General features: G+C 45.3%; 1 protein-coding gene across 5 annotated transcripts in view; it reads right to left on the minus strand.

The window, feature by feature from the left end:
* RAD50 (RAD50 double strand break repair protein) overlaps positions 1-20,746 on the minus strand; it is a 1,278,308-nt gene that overhangs the window by 880,186 nt on the left and 377,376 nt on the right. For all 5 annotated transcript variants that reach the window (XM_069652502.1, XM_069652503.1, XM_069652505.1 and 2 more), the window contains one exon: positions 7,310-7,438. In XM_069652502.1, coding sequence (XP_069508603.1) covers positions 7,310-7,438 — 129 coding nt within the window. The remainder of the gene's footprint in view (positions 1-7,309; positions 7,439-20,746) is intronic.

The raw sequence follows: 20,746 nt of genomic DNA on the forward strand, positions 1-20,746 counted from the left end.
TCTTGCTTCCTCTGCAGGGGTCTCCGGCGGATTGCCACTCAAGGGGGTGCTCTGATTCTGGCCCCTCGGATGCAGACGAATTAACATTTGTAATACCAGCATTGGAACTTACTTGGCACACTCCGGTCCCATGATTTGTAATATGGCGGGAAGTCTGGCTGCATTTCTAAATCAGTTGTTGCTCGCATTGCTTCCCAAGAGATCTCAGATGATCTGGGTTTGGGTAATCATTATCAAGTTGGGGGTGATGATGGGGTGTGATGAGGGTGGGGGAGGGTGGAGGCAGAGAGCACGGTTGCTCTTACTGTTGAGGTTTAAAGTTATATAAGTTCAGGCAAACAGTGAACTATGCTATATGGGTGGTCTTGCTGTATGGAAAGGTGCCCGAGGCTGGGTGATGTTGGATGATGATGGGAGGGGATGAGCAGAGCCTGCAAGGGGCAGTCAACATTTATCTCTTGGAATGTTCAGGACATAAATAACTTGGCTAAAGCTAGGCGGCTGTCGGCGTAACTGGAGGCCCATGCCCCTAAGGTTCTCCTCCTTCAGGAGACCCATGCATTGAGCATGGTACACAAGTCCTTTGCCCCCAAATGGGGCCAACAGGGATTGTATACATCCTACTCCTCGCATGCCCTGGGTGTGATGACACAGACACACCCCTCTGTGTCATTCAAAGTGGGCGGAAGTCATGTCGATTCCCAGCTAAGATACGTGGTGGTAATGGGAACATTGGATGGGGTTGACATACTTCTGGTAAACTCCTGCGGCCCTAATGTGGATGTCCCCAATTTTTACTGGTCCGGCACAGATATACTAATTGGATATATTGATGTACTCGTAGTTTGGGAGGGTGATATGAATATGATCCTTGATCTTACCATGATCAAATTATGCTGCAACTACACCTATCGGATGTCTGGCGCAGGTTGCACCCCACGGTGAGAGAATATACTTATTATTTCACAGTCCACGATTCAATGTCAAGGATCGATTACTGGCTTCTTGCCGCAGGCCTGATGGGGCGGGTGCGTGGGTGCTCTCTCCGTCCGCTGACTGTTTTTCTGACCATTCTCCTATTGTATTGTCCTCGACCTTCACTCAGGCACTTTCCCCTCTCGCGTATGCCAACCATGATTCTATGGGATCCCAATGTCACGGAAACACTTTACACTTAAAATGAAGAGTTCTTTAACACAAACTTGGGACCAGTGGCATTGTACTCTACTGTATGGGAAACATTTAAAATAGTTATGAGGGGGGGCTGCTTTCACTGACTGTAGGGACACTTTGGCAAAACTGTGCGAGTTCAAGGGGCAGATTAAACACCTTGAGAATGAGTATGGAGGACAAGACAAAGCCCTTCTGGGCTGATTAAGGGCAACATGATGCACTTTCAGGGCCTTGTGGACATGGAGGTGCTATACATTGCTAGGTCTGTGCTTGCCCATCCTTATTGCGAGGTGGATAGGCCAGGCCCGGCTCTAGCTAGAGCAGTCAAAATGGACTTCTCCCTGCGGGTTATCACAGGCATTACTGCGTCCTCTGGTGCTACAGATGACGGTATCAACGCAGAATTCCAGGCATATTATGTGTCCCTTTATTCCTGTAGAGACATTAGCACAGACAGGGAGCTGGCTCAGTATTTCGAAAGCACGGATGCTTCAGCTACTGCAGACGAAATAACTAGTGCTATTGCGGCTTTGACATCTGGTAAGTCCCCTGGTCAGATGGGCTGGAGGTTGAAATGTATAAGGAGTACGGTGCTATTATTGCTCCACACTTGGCACAGGTATGGGAGGATTCTCTCGAGGCTGGCGTTTTCCACAGTCCATGCGCGAGGCAATTATAATGGTCCTTGGGAAAGCTGGGAAGCTGCCGAATGAGGTTCACTACTGTCCACTTCCATACGGATGCAAAGAGCTTCGCGAAGGTCTTGGCATCTAGACTCCTCCCCTACATGGTAGATGTCGTACATCCTGATCAGTCGGGATTCATCCAGATCCGATCTACTGCTTTGAATCTCAATAGGCTTTTTGGCATTATTTTCCAGAACGAGAAGCGAGCCACGGTGGTGGCAGTATCTCTGGATTCCGAGAAAGCCTTTGACTCAGTGTCCTGGCAATACTTGTTGAGGGTTCTGGGTCGGTTTGGGGCAGCTTTCCAGGGATATGTCCAACTTCTCTATTCCTGACCAGAGGCCAGGGTGAGGACCAACACTAAGCTAACCCCTACCATACCCTGGCACAGGGGAATGAGCCAGGGGTGCCCCTTGTCTCCCCTGTTTGCGGTCCTGAGAGCACACAGGGATTCATATGTCAGGACCCCCACACGTTATATCCTTGTACGCTGACACATTGTTATATGTCCACAACCCTGAAGTCAACCATGGCCCAATGATGGACGAGGTACAGACATCTACAAAAGATTCTGGTTATAGTGTCAACAAGTCTAAATCCGAACTGTTCCCCCTCATAGATGCCACTTCTCTGATGGCAGATCTCCTGGGGTTCCACTGGGTAGATGGAAGATTCAAATGCCTGGGCATACGGGTCTCGCGACAACAGCACATGCTGTATGCGGAGAACTATGCAGCGTATATGCAGCAATTGGAGGCAAAGCTTAAAATCTGGGCTAAATGACCACCCTACCTGTATGGCCGATATTCTTTGTCGAAAATGATAGTTCTCCCAAAGTTATTATATATTTTTTTCCTGCAATATTCCCTTTTGGCCAGGCAGGGTCTTCTTCTCGTCTAGACGTTCCATGATGGTGGGGTTCTTATGGGAATCTGGTGCTGCCAGGAAGAGCTGGGTGAAGCTCAGTGAACCGTATGATCGTGGGGGAATGGCAGCCCCGATGTCGAACTTTATTACCTGCTCTCTCAGGCTCAATATGCAGGTTATTGGTACTGAACCTTTGCATATAACGCTTGAACGATATGGTGTATCTCCTACCAACCTAAAAGCGGTCTTCTTTAGTGACAAACACAATGATTTGTGTACCTTTGACCCAGTATGCGCAACAGCCAATGCTTGGGCCAGGCTGTTTCACAGGCTGGAGCTTTCGGTTCTTTACCATAAGAATATACCACTCTGGAATTTCCCTGGGTTGGCCCCCACCTTAGACGCTGACTTACAGAAAACCTGGGGTGACAGTGCAGCATTGGTATTGGGTGACCTTTTCCCAGATGGGCTGTTTGTGTGCCTAGATGACTTTACGTCCAAGCTCGGTAGCAAGCCTATTGTTTTTCTACAGCAATGTAGGTTGAGGGCCGCTGCAAAAACGACACTGGCTGAGGTTGCCACATGAACCTAAAACTCATCCGCTCATAGTTGCAAAAGTCACTTGTTAAGAAGCCTAACGGTTAGTATCTACACTATATGGTCTAGTTCTGAATGCCCAAACCACTAAGAATATTAGAAGGTAGACATGGGAACACGACTTAGGCATCCAATTCATTGATGTTCAGTGGCTGAAATGCTGTATGCTCACTAAGGAGGTGTCCCCATGTGCTCTATAAATGATCATTCAGTTCAAGCTCTTAAATCGGCTGCACTACACGCTAGCGAAAACCGTGAAATTTTCCCAGGACACTTCTGATGAATGTCTGAAATGTGTCCATTCCCCGCCCGATACTATACAAATATTCTGGCACTATCCAGGGTTGCCTGTTGTGGGGAAAAGGTTGTGGTTACCCTGCATGAGATGCTGGAGACCCCCCACCCCCACTCTGGCCCCGGTTAAGTACCTTCTGGGGGACAGGCAATGTGTTGGTTGTTGCTAGTCGACTCTTTAATGTAGCCTGTGTAGTTGCCAAACGGTGTGTGCTTCACTGTTGGAAATCAAAGAGGTCTCTGACACACGCCCTGTGGATGAGTGAGCTCATTTATACTTTTGACAGGGAAGATCTGTATGTATCTACCATAGTCTCATTGTGTAGGCCTAAAGACATTTGGACTCCGTTGGCGACTGCAGAATGATGCAGCTTCGCCATGGACTGTTGCTGCACTCCAGACCACGCCCTGTGTGTCCTTTTTGCATTCGTGTATATTAGTATGATTTCATGTAAGTTATTTGGTATAATTACGACCAATGTTTACAAATGCACAGTATGGTGCTGCGTGTGAAATCTTGCATGATGATCCATCACATGTAAGCGTTTCCTTTCTTTTTTCGAACAATCCTTGTGCATTTGGCCTTGGTTTAAATAAAGTTCTTTTTTTTTTTAAACTGTCCTGAATTTATGACTGCCATGTCAGGTGTACAGTTGGGTGCAAACACTATGGCAAAGCGGGTATCTGCATTATAAGACAGTGTGATTGCCTATCTTTGCAAATCTGCCTTTTCGGCCATGAACTTACTGAAATCAAAACTTTAATTATGTCTGACGGCATCTGAGGGCTGTTGTTGTTTTAAGCTACACACCAGATTACTGAGAACGGGTGGCTAGCATGCAGTGTTAGCCCTCACAGTGAATGTCCAGATTGGTTTCCTACATTCTGATATGCTTCACAATTCTTAGGAGACAGCTACTAATACAAAATAATGAAATAAAGTTGCTTTTGAAGTCATTTATATTATGGTAAATGCATACATTATTCCTATTTGTATGTAAATAGCAAATAAACCACCCAAACAAATCTTGGTAGAAATTCTCAAACTCCTGGACATCGTCACAGTAGCTCTCGTTAGTAGCTCGAGCCAATTGACCAGTAATTACAGGTAGCTCTTGCAAACGTAAAGGTAACTGCCGTAGAGCTATCAAATAAGGAGCAGAAAACTATGTTTAAGTGTGTCACAATGGAAGAGAAAACAAACAGTGCAGGGGTCTAAACTAAGCAGACATAACGTCCTTAGTCAAATGTCCAAGTTCATATGCTTACAACAAGACTATAGGATTCTCCGAATCCTGGAAGCATCCTTCAGTTCACTCACAGTCTCAGCATATTTAAAGTGCCCTAGCAAGCATCTTTCCTGGTCTTGGTCATTGCACAAGATGACAAGTCGTCCTTCTAGGATCTATAGCTGTGGTCTCAAAACATTTCCCCTGCTGCAAGACAGTATGATTTTCCCCTTGCCCCGGGGGATACCTTGGAAGAATTCTCTTCCCCCAAACTGGTCCGGCAGCCAACGGTCGCCCTCATGAGCTTGAGCCTGCTAAGGATCTTTAAACTCTCCATATCTCTAGTACCATCCAGGCTCCTTCCCCAGCAGGGTATCAAAAATTACCTTTCTCTCTCAAAACTTTTCAGTTTTCAGGCCTACCTGCAGGATCTGGGCGATAGTCACTGCAGGCTAATAGTGGCTCTTTTTTAGTGGTCTCTGGGTTGTGGCATCTTCTGGGTTAGCGCACACAAACAGGTTCCTTGCACCAATCTCTCCTTAAAGTTTAATCTCGCTCATAGCCTGAGCTAATTGGTTTAGCAATCTGCTGTTCTTTTCGACTGCAAACCTCTGCTAACACAACATCCCTCTGGAACGCTATCCTAACTTTACACTATTGCCTCCATTAGCCTTCTTTTATGATGTTTTACTAGATTCCAGTAACTCAACAATGGATGGGATTGGCTGGGCCCTTTCTTCCTTAACTCTGCGTCTTGGTATTGTCTGGCGTTTTGTGAGCCTTCCACCTTTCCATGTTTCCTTATTTTTTTATTGGAATCATGCGTCACATGTGCCTTAATGACCTGTATTCACTAGAACATTCAGTAATTATCTCTATGAGCCATGGGCTCAAAAACACGCCCTGCCATCTTTGAATTTGACAGAACACACACCGTGGCCTGGGGGATCCTGTGTTCCGGCACCTACAGTGTTTCTCTTGCCAAAAGCTGTACTTTGATTCAAGCATATAATTAATTCACCGGCACCTGATCCCATGCCACAAGCATCCCCTTTCTTTTGGACTCTTAGCTGCATTCCACTGTGGACAGTCGCTGCCTTTAAAGTACCCAGAGAATAATTTCTTGCTCTATAGGCAGTCTTGCAAATCAGAGAGCGGCAGACTAGAGCATATACTATAGCTCTCCTTACACCGGGTTGCCATCTGTGTCCGCTTGCAGATACCACGCCATCCCTCATCATCCATTGCAGGGGAACCTGAACCTTCCCTACTTTCTACAAAATCCATTTCATGGTGAGTCACTATAGGTGGGCATCCCTGGAGGAGGAATTCTAGGCTTTGCTGTGGGTGCAGAGGGGAGACTAGGGTGGCTCTGGAGATCCCCATAATACGCCTGAAGAGATGTTATCACTTAGTGATTGGTTTCCCCTGGCCCAAGTATCTTTCCATAATCTCACTGAAGTGACTCCATCACAGTGCCCCTAAAGAATGGTATTAGGGTGTCAATCCCTTGACTGAGTCATGACCACCTCAATTCCTGAAAAAAGGACTGCAAACCCTGAAACTGAATATGTTTGACTGTATAACCAATTTGCTTGTTAATTAAGGTGTAGAATCGCGTATGGCTGGCACAGGGAAATACTCCATGCTTGACTTAAATTGGCTAATATGAACACCTAATATGTGTTTGGGTGGACAGCTCTAAGCACTCACCTCTGACTCATTGGCAAGACTATACTTCGCAAGTTAGAATCTCGCAGCAAATTAACTCAAGTCTTCATCCTTCCCAGGTCAACAAGTACAACTAAATGGTGTAATAACATCTGTTATTATAGCATTTTGAAGGAGGAGTAATCGGACATGAAGTGCTGTTATAAGACTACACATTCGAATAAAAGTCTATTAGCAGATATTGGTTAGTCAATAAGCAATCCAATGTAATGAAGAAAAACAAATGAGGTGTCATTTTACATGTTTGTTGGTAAACTTAAAAGTGAAGTCTGAAAACTAACATTAATGTATGTGTGGTATACCAGTATGAATATTATCACATTATCACATTATAATGCTATGGGGGCCAGGAGGCGTTGGTCTAGGGTCAAGTTACAAGAATTTGAAAAGGAATTCCACTTTATAGTATTTTGGTAAGATGTATTATTTACAAATGTTACACTGCCGGCGATTCAGCAATTTGAGAGGGAATGATGGCTTTTCTCCCCTTCTTAGTATTCACGTTTAACTTTCTAGTAATACCAGTGACTTTGATAACTAGTAAGAGAAGGGCATAAGCGGAGGTGAATATGCACCCATCTAGATTGCTAATGCACCATGGTAAAGAGGGGAACACATGTATTCGGCCTTGATTGAGCGATATAAATATAGGATTTCTATTACGAAAGCACTTTGTTGGTTACCCTTCGTTTTTAAAACATTGACATTTATCACGCCCAAAAATATACAAACCTTCTCCATTTTTTCTTCTAGATCCTTGTTGTCCTTTTCCATCTGCTTTTTCCTGCTTTCCAAAGCTCGAATATCATTGTCTAGTCGCATAACTTTGGAAAGATTCTGTTCTATATCTATTTGTCGATTCTGGAAGGAAAAAGAAATAAAGAAACATCACATGAAATATCAAGTTATGTGTTGAAGGTCCGGATCAGGAAGCGTCTGCTTTTCCCTGGCCACATGGGAGGAGACTTTAGGAAGTCGTTCAGTAAGTGATCCATATAAGGGGCAAGTACTAGCTAGGTGAGAGAGCAAAATACCAACAGTGGAACAGGTAGAGAGAGGGGGGAGATGAACTGGAGAAAAGAAAGGGAGGTGAGGAGCTAAGCAGAGTGAGTGCAACATTAGGAAAAGGAGTACCATGGTGTGAAGATCAGGCCAGGGCCTGGAGTGATTGAAAGGCACTATTCAACAATGGTCACAGATAGGTTTCACCTCAATTGTTCACAGAGGAAGTCCACATAGATAAGGTGTTTGCCTTTAGGCCATCAACAATAGGCAGATAACTTTAGATAGTAGGGGACTACCCATCACTAGTCCAGTCTGGGGTCGAGGGACACTTGGGTAAGGGTGGGACCGTCCATTTCTAATTTAGAGAGAGAAGACATGCGCCTACACCCTTTGCTGAATTGAAAATAAAAACACATGAACCTCATCTGGGGGTCGGTATATTCTTGTGGCCATTTGTGACATACAACAAATAAAAGAATGGGGGGATGGGGCCTTTCTCAAAAGGTTTAGACTATTTCTAGCTACCTCACAAACATCTACAAAACTAAACATCATACAAGAATGGAACATATACACACACACACAAACAAGACAACTTCTGTGCACACATGTTCTAAAGTATTTATATGAAATGTACAATAATGTCATAATATTTTATTATACAAAATTACAAGTCATAAAACACATTAGAAAAAACATCAATAAAATATCACTAATTCATAGCACAGTCCTCTCCAAAAGATAATGTGCACGTTTAAGTAACATTGAGGCTACCAACACAGTCTTTGTAGACTTCCTTCCACCATCACATGGGCACATATGTTTCAGAACATGTTTTTGGACCCACCTCCCATCAGGCCCTGAAGAGCTCTCATAAGACTGTATTCTAAGCCCATATCGAGACAATATTCTGATTTGGCATAGATCCATTGACGATGTCTGCAGTGTGTGACATGGCACATAAAGTGCCTCTTTTGAATTTCATGATTAACTGAATTTGCAAAATGCCCATTTGAAATTAACCTTTCTATTACAAGACCGGAGGCGAGCATTACGCTTTTTCTTCTTTTATTACTGCTCAACAGTAATTCAAAACTTTACTCTTTAAACTGTTTTTTTTTTTTAAGAACGTAAGCCCAATCGGCTTGAAAAACAAACAAACAAAAACCTCAAGGTATAAAACCATCAATCCCAAGATTCCTAGAGGCTCTGAAGTCCTAGCCTCCTTTCTGTCCACCAATGGCAATCCCTTGCCTAGTATAAACCCCTGTGTATCTAGGTCCTTTCCTCTTCTTTTTTTGCTGGCTCGACAGTTAAGTGATCTCTTATTTAGCGAGCGTTTTTACAGCTTTGCATCAGTGTTTTATAGTTACTTGAGACATGGGCTGGTGTTGGCTGTTAATGTTATTACTAGGTGCGTAGGTGCGCGTATTTACCCGCGACCGCAGCATTTTAATTTGTGAGGTCGCGTTGCGCGGCCATGTAATGCGCGCGTCGGCGCCCACCGGTTTTTGTGACAGGGCGCGTTACAGGGAAAAGGCATCCCGCGAGTGATCTTGCTCGCGTCGGGGAGCCCGTTCCCTCAAGTAACGCGAAGGCGGGGAAGGCGCAAAATGCGCAGATGATAGTGGAGCCGCGGAGGCAGGCTCATTGGTGCTGGCCGCGCATGCGAGGAAGGAATTTCGGGAGAGAACAACGTTTTTTACTCAAACGTTACGGCGTATAGTGCTCTGAGAGAAGTTAATCTCACGGAAAGAACGGATCCTGTGGAACGAGCGTTTTTAAGAGGCATATATAAAAATAAAAGATTTTGAACGCAATATGAACTACACGCTCGATAGCTGCTCCTCTGTAGCAAAAGCAGTCTGCTTCATTTTTAAGCAGCTTATAACACTATCTCCAGGCAGACAGGGATGGCCTGTGACAGAGGAGATGAGTACTGGGAGGAGTACTCTGACCAGGATCAAGAGCTACAAGAGGAGGAGTTCAACCTCTCCCAGAGTTTTAAAAAGGTATTAGGAGATTCCCTAGTTAGAGCTGTTGCTCAAGGGGTCCAGCCTATCCAGGACAGGCTTCAAGTCCTTGAAGATATTTTGGGCACTAAAGCTGGCAGGGATGAAGACCCAGGTGAGGGGACCTCCACCACCAAGCCTCTACAAAAGGAGCAGAGGGGGTGTAAAGCAGCCCAGAAGAGAAAGAACTAGTCTACCCCCTCCCCCCCGGGCTTAGAGATGGGGAAGAGAGAGAAGTCCCTAGAGGCAGCTGATGCGTTTGACAGGCTCAAGGATGCGTTCCTTTCCAGATCAGCAGTGCCCAGCCTCGTAACCCCTACCCCAGGGGCGAAAAACATAGGGGTTACGCCATCTTCCTCAGATGAATACGATGAGCAAGAGGAAGAGGCGAGAAGTCTGTTGGAGGACATTGTAGAGAAAGAAAGACAGACAGTGAAAGATGCCAGCGTGGTGGACGGTGCCCCTGAGGATATGTCTGATATGTTTGAGCCTGAAGCCATCAGGCATCCGCGATCCACGGAGTGGGCGCCATCCCCGAAGGTAGCGCTATACATGTCCCAGAGAATAAGGAAACCTCTGGAGAAAGAGATCAGGTTCAGGTTACGTTCAGAGTGTCCCAGGTCAGAGCTCTCGGGGAAGGTGGCAGAGACCCCAGAGCTTGACCCTCATTACAAAGGCTGGTAAGGACACGCGAAGAGGAATGGATCACGCATGGCGGTCCTGTCAGGATAAGATATTAGACCTGACAGGCCCTATAGCAAAAATCATGGACCTCTCAGAGAGGGCTAAAGACACTGGGGAGCCGGTGGACCTGTACATCCTTGCCGGATGGGCTCAGAGGGCGGTATGCCTCTTAGGAAATGCAAACACCGCAATTTCAGCAGAGAGGCGTAGGTCGGCCTGTTAAAAATAGACAACAAATTGGGAGACTTAGCCTCCTACGAGGCAGGAGAAGGAGTGCAGGGCCTTCTGTTTGGCGATACGTTCGTCAAGGAAATTAACAGATTTGTAGGGACCTATACCGCACTCGAGAAAGCTCAGGCATCAATCAGAAAGGTATTCCCTATCCGGGTTTTTGCAGGGGCCGGCCGCAACAGAGGTCGCTCGTCCGGCCTCCTCAATTACAACAGGAGACCTCAGGGACCCAGGGCCCAATACTGGGAGTCACGCCAACAAGATGCGTTCTTCCCAAGCAGAGGCAGATGTTTCAGAGGGCACAGAGAAAGAGGATACTTCAGGCACCAGAATAGCCCCACAGGTGAGAAAAAGCACCCCGGTGGGAGGGAGAACTTTGCGTTTTATAAACAACTGGCGCGCATTATCAGCAGACGCTTGGGTGATTCAGACAGTTCAGGGTTTTCAGCTAGATTTCGTGGAAGAGCCAAGACAGCTCCAGCCTCCTCAGCGCATGCATTCTTCAGTAGAGGAGACAGCTCTCTTAGATGCAGAATTGGAGGCGCTAGCGCGAAAACAAGCAATATAGAGGACACAGTCTCAGGCGCAAGGTTTTCTGAGCAACATGTTCTTAGTACACCGCAAAGGGAAGGTGAGGCCGGTTATCAATCTGAAGGAACTGAACGGGTGGCTGGTTTACAGACACTTCAAGATGGAGGGGATGCACTTATTGGCAGACCTCCTAAGGAAAGACGATTGGCTAGCCCGATTAGATTTAAAGGACGCATACCTGACAATTCCAGTAGCCCAGCTATTCCGCCACTTTCTGCGTTTCAGGTGGAAAGAGGAGACATGGCAGTTCAAGACGTTGCCGTTCGGGCTAGCGTCAGCACCTTGGGCCTTCACGAAGCTGATGAGACCCATAGCCACAGCAATGCGAGAGCAGGGCATAAGGATGATCATATATTTGGACGACATCCTTCTTATGGCAGAGAGCAGGTAAAGACGGCAGAGGCAAGTTCAGTGGTCGACTGCCTTTATCTCCAGTCTAGGCTTCTTTATCAGCAAGGAGAAGTCAGTGCTCGTCCCAAGCAGGAACCTAGAGTTCCTAGGCTTTGCCACAGATACAAGAAAGGCCACGCTAGCCCTCCCGCCATCCAAGATAAGAGCCATCAAGAAGGACTTGAGATCAGTTCTGGGGAGACAGATTATTTCACTTCGGAATCTAGCCAGGATAGTGGGTCTTCTGGCAGCCTCGATCCAGGCTATCTTCCCCGGGCCTCTACACTATCGAGCCCTTCAGAGGCTCAAGATCAAATACCTGCAGAATGTCCATTACGCATTTCCCCCCTTCGGGATGATAGCCAGATCACTAGCGAAGGTTCGCAGGGACAAGGCCGAGTTAGTGATAGTAACTCCGGAATGGAGTTCTCAAGCCTCGTTTCCGATTCTGATGGAACTTTCCACGGATTTCCCTCAGAGGATCTTGCACCGAGAGGATCTCCTACTGGATCCATCAGGAGCACCGCACCCTTTGATCAGGGATCAAACTCTGACACTGTTGGTCTGCAGAATTTCAGGAGAAGGTGGCGCTTGCCGGGACTTTCAGAGGAGGCTACGGAGCTCATCAAAGTATCATGGGCTCCCTTGACAGTCAGGAGCCATAATTCCGCTTGGCTAGCCTGGGAATTATGGTGCAGGGAGAGGAGCATTTCTCCCATTTCAGCACCTATAGCGCAAGTCAAACTTCCTGGCGGCTCTAAGCACGGAGGGGAAAGCATTCAGAACAATAGGTGTGTATAGGTCAGCCATTTCGGCGGGTCACAATCTAGTGGAAGGAGTGCTGGCGGGGGAGCATCCAGCGGTGATAAGGCTCTGCAAAGGCATTAAACTAAGTAAGCCTCCGCTGCCTAGATATTCAGTCCTGTGGGACGTAACGAAAGTGTTGCGCATGCTAGAGCAATGGCCAAGAAATGAGCTCCTGTCGGAGAAGCAATTGTCCGGGAAGCTAGCTATGTTATTATGTTTGGTTTCGTGCAGACGTACTTCTGATGTTAAAGCACTTGAGATAGACCGGAAGATTTTCTATTCGAAAGGTGTGGCTTTCAACATAGCGCAGCGTACCAAAACTAATTCCAGAATAATTTCATACCCATATTTTCCAGGTAATAGCAAACTCTGTGTATCGCAATGCTTGAAGAGGTATGAGACAGTTACAGCCGCGGTGAGACCCGCAGGAGTGAGTCAACTGCTCATTGCGCGTAGGAAGCCGTTTAGAGCAGTAGCTGTAGCAACCATAGCGAGATGGGTGAAAGAGGTCATGCAGTTGGCTGGAGTAGACATATCTAGATTTGGGGCTCACTCGGCTAGGGGAGCCATGGCTTCAGGAGCTTTTGCAGCCGGAGTTCCGCTGCAGGAGATCATGAAAGCCGCAGACTGGGCCAGTGATTCAGTATTCAGGACTTTTTACTTTAAGCCAGTTACTAATATTACAGCGGCTGTGATACAGAGCTTTGAACAAGCGTAATGCTCGCCTCCGGTCTTGTAATAGAATACAGATTGCCCATGCGACAAGCGCAGGAAGTCTTTATTCTATTAAAGACACGGAGGCGAGCATTATCCCGCCCTTCAGGGGTTGAAATATGTTCTACCACATTGTTGTTGATTCTGTAGAAGGATTTCCCGACCCTAATGATGATGACCTTCTCTTTGTTTTAGGAGAAGAGCAGAAAAATAACAGGGATTGACGGAAGGACGGAAGTCTACACTTCGAAGCGTAGCAGACAGATTCGAGTTGTTTAAAGTTGGATTTGTTTAATGGTTGGAAGAGTTAGATAGCGATGGAGGAAGAAAAAAGAAGAGGAAAGGACCTAGAGACACAGGGGTTTATACTAGGCAAGGGATTGCCATTGGTGGGCAGAAAGGAGGCTAGGACTTCAGAGCCTCTAGGAATCTTGGGATTGATGGTTTTATACCTTCAGGTTTTTGTTTATGTTTGTTTTTTTAAGCCGATTGGGCTTACGTTCTTAAAAAAAAAAACGTTTAAAGAGTAAAGTTTTGAATTACTGTTGAGCAGTAATAAAATAAGAAAAAGCGCAATGCTCGCCTCTGTGTCTTTAATAGAATCAAGACTTCCTGCGCTTGTCGCATGGGCAATCTGTATTAAACTCTCTAAATGTCAGACCACCTTTCTATATACTTTATTAAGGAGAACTGCAAATTAATGACTTCTTTAAACCAAACCTACTGACAGGAACTCCCTATCAGATTACAACAGTTAGCATACAGCTGCATTGCAACAATCTACATTATGGACAGCTTCTACAGATAAAACTTAACAGCTATCAAAAAGAGGCTGTTGAACTGCATGCTAGAATACCATCAAAGAAATTAAATCAGAGCTGTTAACTGAAAAAATATAAATAGATGTGCCAAAAAATAAGCAGGTTATATAGATCAGGAAACAAAAAGATGGGCTAGTCTAGTCTGTGGGTTGACTTTTAATCCAGCAGCAAATGGGATTAGAAGGATAATTCAGAGATATTGGCAATTGGTCCAAGACAGTCTGTATTACTGCCCAACCATTGTTCGCATTTAGGAAGAGCACAAATGTATGTCAAGGTTTGGAGAAAATAGAATGTTATCCATATCCAAATGATACCCAGAACAATATTATGGAATGTACCTTCTGTGCTAGCAATTTTAAAAGTGGCAACTGCACTGTACGTTTTGTGAAGAAACAAATTAGTTTCCACCTGATGTGAGGTGTAAATTGAATTTCTTCAGTAATTGCCAAACTACTGTAGACACAGATTTATTTTACTTTGTTTTACTCTTTCCTGCTTCAATCTTTCATCACATGATTTACTTTATGTAATTAGTGTGCCTTTAAGTCCATACCTGCCCTCATCACCTTTCCTTTTGAGCTAACGTGATTAGGCTCTTTTTCAATTATCGTCAATGGATAATAGGTTCTCTGTTTTCCTTTCTTTCCTTTTCAGGACAAGGATACTAGAATACTGAGCAACAATGTTTTACTTCATTAACGTTCTGGCCGTTCATGTTTTCTTCTTATAATGCAGCAATCCCCCATGAGAATCTTCTTTCAAAGAAATATATAAAATCAGGAAGCAATTTGCTACAAATATTCTACTTGCCCACCTATTTTACTGAAGGCAGCACTAAGAGCTATTATTCTTACTGTCTACACTTCCAGGTTAACATAAATGATCCATTACGGTCCCGTTCTCGAGTTGTGAACGAGACGCCGGCTCAATTAAGCAGCCTATTTAAGCTTCCACGTTCGGATAACATCTATGGCGTGGTACGCGGCAGACGTATACAGCCGAGCGTGTCAACCAGCGTGCATCTTCCCACTCTTCCCTCCTCAATTACGTGCGCCATCTTGGACTGGGAAACTACGATGGCTGGCACCAAAGTTCAAACATTATAGCCAGAACTTACTTGCACCACGAATACTTACCTTCACAGAAGGTAGTCATTTTCATAACATCTTGATGTGGGCAATCTCTTATGGAACTTTGTACATTTATTCTGCTATTCAAAACATCCCATTGACAATCTAATAGTCGCCCTTGAATGCTCTGCCAAGCCAACCATTAAGTGAGCCACAGAAAGCTTTATGGAACCTTGTAGAGTAGCTGTAGGTCAGGAGCTGTCCTCTTGTGAAGAAAGGAACGAGTGAAACAGCCCAAAAATCAATGAAGGTGCTGTTTTTTTCTAAAGCTTTATGTGCATTGTATGACAAATAATAATAAGCAAAACAAACATCAGTATAAGGCCATATAGTTTAAAGAAGGGTCACATCCAAGGCCTATTCTATCAAGAACCCCTTCTGAGACAGGACAAAATGAAAATCAGAGATGTGTACATCTTTTGGACAGCCCATGAAATCGTTCATATGCAAATCCTTTACTCCTTTGTTTCCTTGCTCATACAACTTTTTTTATAGTGATGATAATCTGTCCCATACCGTCTCATAGTCATGGGGACATCCTCTATTTTATGTACCACTTCGTCCTCTGCCACTCCACTGGCCTTAAACATTTTCCAAGTGGAAAGATTTGGTCTTTGGCCATATTCCAATGTGGTGTAGTATCTCACTCTGCGAGGACCGCATTTAGGCATGACCCAATATATTGATTTGTTCGTATCAGCCCAGATCGAAAGCAAAATAAACCATGATGGAAACCCACTCAGCCATCTCAGCACCAGTGAGTGTCCCCTCAGAATCTTGCTCCAGTTACCGTTGGACAACAATAGAACTTGATATCACGTGACAGAATGTCTCTTTCTCTTAATGTCATTTGAGTAATAAAGTGGATGTAGGTAAATATATGTTGAATGAGGCAGAGCTGCGAACAAGAAGCAACCTCTCCGAAATGTTAAGAAATCCCTCCAGTCGTCTGGTGAAATCGCACCAAAATCAACTCATCACTGATGTTGCAATTTCCTTAATGGAGTCACAGTGAAGATGTAGCACTTTATGAAAAGTGGAAGTCTGCTTGGATTCTATTTCAGTATCAAAAACATTTAATTTTAGTATTGAGACTGGAAATGTTTGCTTATCTATGTGATGCTGGAAATGCATTGGAGGGACAGGGCCTCTATATCCTTGTCCTTTACTGCTTTATCATGTATGTTCTGTTGTGTTTTTCACGCAGGAGTTCATGTGGGACTCCTGGCGGTGCGGCTCTTCCTCTTTTTGGTTTGGTGAACAGACCCTTGGGATAGCCTTATGGCACCCATGGGTGGGAGTACGACCCTGTACTCCTAGTCTATGTTTTTGGGCACCTGTGTGTGGCCCACATAGCAGGGTATGGGCTGGTGGCAGCTCCATGCTGAAACAGATGCTCTGAGTATCCTCCATTTTGGGATACCCAAGCCCTGCCATTGGAATCAGTTTATTCCTGATAGGAAACAAGATGGCCCTGGTGGCCTCTTGCTTTCTATCGCCTGTTAGTGTGTTTTCCCGAAGTCCGGGAAGCCCTGACTCTGTCCCTTCCCCCCGACTGGCTGTTGGGTGGAAATTCCATATATGGTGTTGTGGGGAAGTTCTGGCCAGACCGGCTGGAGCCTTCCCAATGACTATGTTGTGGGTATGCCCGGGGGGTGGGACCTGGGTGAATGGAGTGTGTGACGAATACGCATTTCATGTTGTGGGTGTCTAGTATCTGGTGGTTGACACAATGACAGACAGCCCTGCCCGAAACTGGTATGAATGCAGTGTGCAGTGCTGAATGGCAGAGTGCTTGTCCGAATCCACATTCTGTGTTGTGAGTGTCTGGATGCAGAAGAATGGTCTGAATGCTCTGTGAGCCCGATTGGCTGCCTGACTGCCTGAATGCTCTTCTGAGTGATTGGTTGCCCGAGTGTGACCCAGCAGAATGAATGGGAGATCAACAGTATATATAATATATAGGGGCTTCTCACTGCTAGAATTCGTTCAGAAGCTGAAGTTGATGCTTAACCTTGAAGCCCGCTGGAAGAAGAAGAATTGCTGCTGCTGTCCTTCGCTAATCTGAAAGCTGCGTGACTGTCAAGGAACTGATCCAAGAGAGGACCGGTCTAAGAGACCTCTTCCCAAGCTACGAGGGACCATCGTGCACCAGCTGATCTTTGCCAAAGCTCCCTGGAAGTCAGACCCTCGAAAGGCTGCCGACCGGAGACGGGGACCGCCACACAATCACAAAGTAAAGCGCCCGGACATTGACGTCCATCACTGTCGACGAACGCCGTCGCCGACCGGAGCTGCAGTGCTCCTTTGTCTAAGAACATTGAAACAAGAACTCCCTTGCTCATCATTGTTGACCGCTTTCGTCCTGCCGGAGAAAGTCAAGGCCGCTGATGGCCAAGGAGAATCCGCCGGTGGGTTTCCCGCCACCCGAAGACCGCACAGACCCTGACGACTCAGAGCCCTTGCTGAGCCAAAGTTCTTCATGAACTCTTTTGCGGCAACGAACACTCATGGTCGAGGTGCATCGCACGCCTCAGCTTGCAGGACGTTTTCAACCGATCGTCAACGAGCACCGCAAGAACCGAAGCTGCTTCCGCAAAAACCGTGTTCGCCCTTTTTCTTCACTGACTCGCGACGACCACGTGGCTCCTGCATTAAAAGGGAGTGCACTCAAAAAGGGCCCGTCGACGACTCATCGAAGAACTCTACGAAACCAGGTACTTTGGAGGTCGTAGAACCTTTAGAAGGACTCAAGACTATATTGAGCATAATTGGACTGGGCTGTCAAATACACTTTATTTACAGGTTGCCCAGGTGGGGGGGATCCTCGCACAGAACTGTGTCTAGGTATCGAGAGTCAGTGTTCTGCCATTGCTCGATTTAACTTGCATTCTTTCCGTGTCTATCACTGATTCATCTTATAATCTGATTCGTATGCCATTTTGAACTGTTAGCAGTTGGTGCATTTCAAAGGAATCGATAGTTAAGAGTGGTACCACGTAGTAGACCTGTATATATTTGCCATTATAGTATTGCCAGAGTACAAAGTGTGTTATCGTGATTGTGTATATAACCTTGAACCTTATTTATATAAAGACTGTGTTTTTACTAACAGTGTGTGGACATTCCTTTGTGGGTGCTTGGGGACTACACTGTACTTAAGTACCATCCCGCATCCCCTCCTGAGAGCTAAGCCATGATTGCTCGTCCATTGCTACCAACTATAGATAATCTTGGCTGGGTTGCTCTGTGCTTCGATTCTGCCATATAGAGAGCAGGAGTACAGATAACCCTCCTCCAGTCTTTACAATCTATGTGCCACAATTGCAAGTCTTTGTAGAAATCCCTGGCATCCAGTGTAAGCTCTTCATGCAGAGCCTGAATTGTCTTCAGTCTAGCATCTCTCAATGTTTTGATATTGTATACCTCCCAGACGCGAACACACCTTTTTATGTTGATCTCCCCACAAAGAAACATTAATAGTGAATTTCTCTTTCCAGTAGAGTAGTTTCGTTACTTGTTATCAGATGCACCCATCTGCCTTTTTGACTTGCACGATACTCCTCTTACCTAGATTGCCATATAAACTCTGCATTTCCCCGCTAATTACACCCATCAACACCCGGTCCACCCCTTTTGGGAGTATTGCCTACCCTTGGTCTACGTTACCACAAAAGGAGAAGGAAGTATATCTCTTGACTGGGTCTGTTTTACTTTTATAATTATGTTGGCTCTTGGTTTGTGGAACTGTGTTGGCTGAGTGGGCGACTTAGCCTCTATTCATCCTTGTACTCCTACAGAGCAGAAGTCAATTTGTCACATTGGTGAGCAGCGGTTTGGATTTGCAACAGACTGTGCCTACAGACTAGTCAGCGAAAATAAGAGTGCACATTTAATAATAGTTTCACTGCCAAGGCATTTTCTTTAGTGCGCCAATGGAACTTGTCATGAGCTCTGCAGCCACCTTGTTAGTAGGTGAACAGCGGAAGCACTGTCAAGTATGAGACTCCCCTACGGCAGTAAAGTTAAGAAAACTGAACGGTTAAAAAGTTATCAGGAAGCCATAGGGGATGTAGGATTCCCAGGTGGCCAGTGGCAGTACTGAGTCTCCAGCTCAAGTTCCCATTTCTCCGAGGGGAAGGGGGGGTTAAAGGTAGATGGGGAGAGCAACGGCGATATCGCTTTTCAGCATTCCACCCGCAGAACAGCTGGTGTAATCTCTGAGGGGTCAGAAATGTGAGAGGGACAACTTTGTAAAGAGGTTTCAAAATTAGCCATTTTATTAAATAAAATGGCTGAATAAACGCCTCACTATCACTATCCGGACTAGGATATCCCTGCCTAAAATAAACTAAAGGAAACACTCTAACAAAAGGATATCTGTCCCTCACGCTTGTACATTTAATAAAGCTATAAGGAAATGCATAGCAGTTCAATTCAACAACTATATGTAGCATACAATCAAACTCACAATATGATCACCGTCTTCTCGTAACCTAAATGAATTCCCCTTCCCCAGATCTGAGCAAGGATTTGCTCCACAGTTGAAAAGAAAATAACAAAATCCTGGTTTGCCACACAGTTCCAACATAGTTCTTGAGGATTTAAACTTGATAACAAAAAGTTCAGTTGCCTCAATAATGAACCAAAATAACTAGTATGTTCTAGCAGCTCCTGCAGTAAGAACAAGTTTCACATGTGTCGTCTTCAAGTAAACAACAACTGTCTTTATCAGGATGATTTGCCACAGCTTTGATTTCTGAAGAAATGCAACTCCTCCACAGCAGGTTTACACAATTCGTCTTTCAGTGTCACAACTAACATGAGTTGTCTTTATTAGAAACACAGTTCAGCACTTCAATCAACTACTACCTGGTCTAATCGCGTGCTAATCCTTCAACAGCAACAACTTGCCAATACGAGTCTACTCTCATGCCCGCTCAATACTTGACAAAAGAACAGAGTGTGCTTCAGTGGTAACTTCCAACTTAGAACAACTTCACAAGGTTTCTTTGGTATTAAACTTTAAACCAATTTCGGGGAAGCAAGCAATCCTCCTTTGCAAACTCAGCTCCTCTACTTCTGGATAATATTCTCCAGAGGGGCAGCCTGTTTGCCACCTTTTTCCCCTCTACACCAATAACCAAATAGTGACCAGTATATGGATTTACTCTGCCACTGTCTTTACTTTGGCAATGTATGTTTATGTCACCTGATGATCTGTATTTCACAACACATGAGCAGCAAGTCCTACAACTCGGGTTTCCCAATATTCCCATCTCGCATTGAGCAATGTTTGGTGCATTGGTATTGCTGAGTTTTGAAATATTCTTGGGTTGGGTATTGCTTGTAAGCTTTTGTTTTTACTAAAGCTTCCCCACAGGGTGTTTGGTCCTTCCACCAACTCACACGCTTGCTTGCATAGTCACTTTGGTTCAATAAGTATAACGTTTGTTGTTTTCGATTAGTTCGCTGTTCAAAATTATAATTACTGCTTGTTTCACTATCACGCGAGTGACACTGCCTGCCGTGAACACGTGGACAGCGTCAGAGCGATCCTCAGCCACTTACAAGTTGTGAACTCACCAGGTAAGTCGCTTGCTCAAGCTCTGCTTGGTGTTCATAGGTCTTCTGTCTTTGTGGCTCCTTTGCGATCTGGCGAACAGCCTCCTCTGTTCCAACTCTGCTCGCACCACTCGGAAATGGCGCTTCCTCCGCATCGAAGAGGTTCAGGTGCAATCCAGCCACCTGAAACCACTTCCTCCGCATCGAAGAGGTTCA

This window comes from Ambystoma mexicanum, chromosome 3p (assembly GCF_040938575.1).
Source record: "Ambystoma mexicanum isolate Mex_15411 chromosome 3p, UKY_AmexF1_1, whole genome shotgun sequence".
Classification (NCBI taxonomy): Eukaryota; Metazoa; Chordata; class Amphibia; order Caudata; family Ambystomatidae; genus Ambystoma; species Ambystoma mexicanum.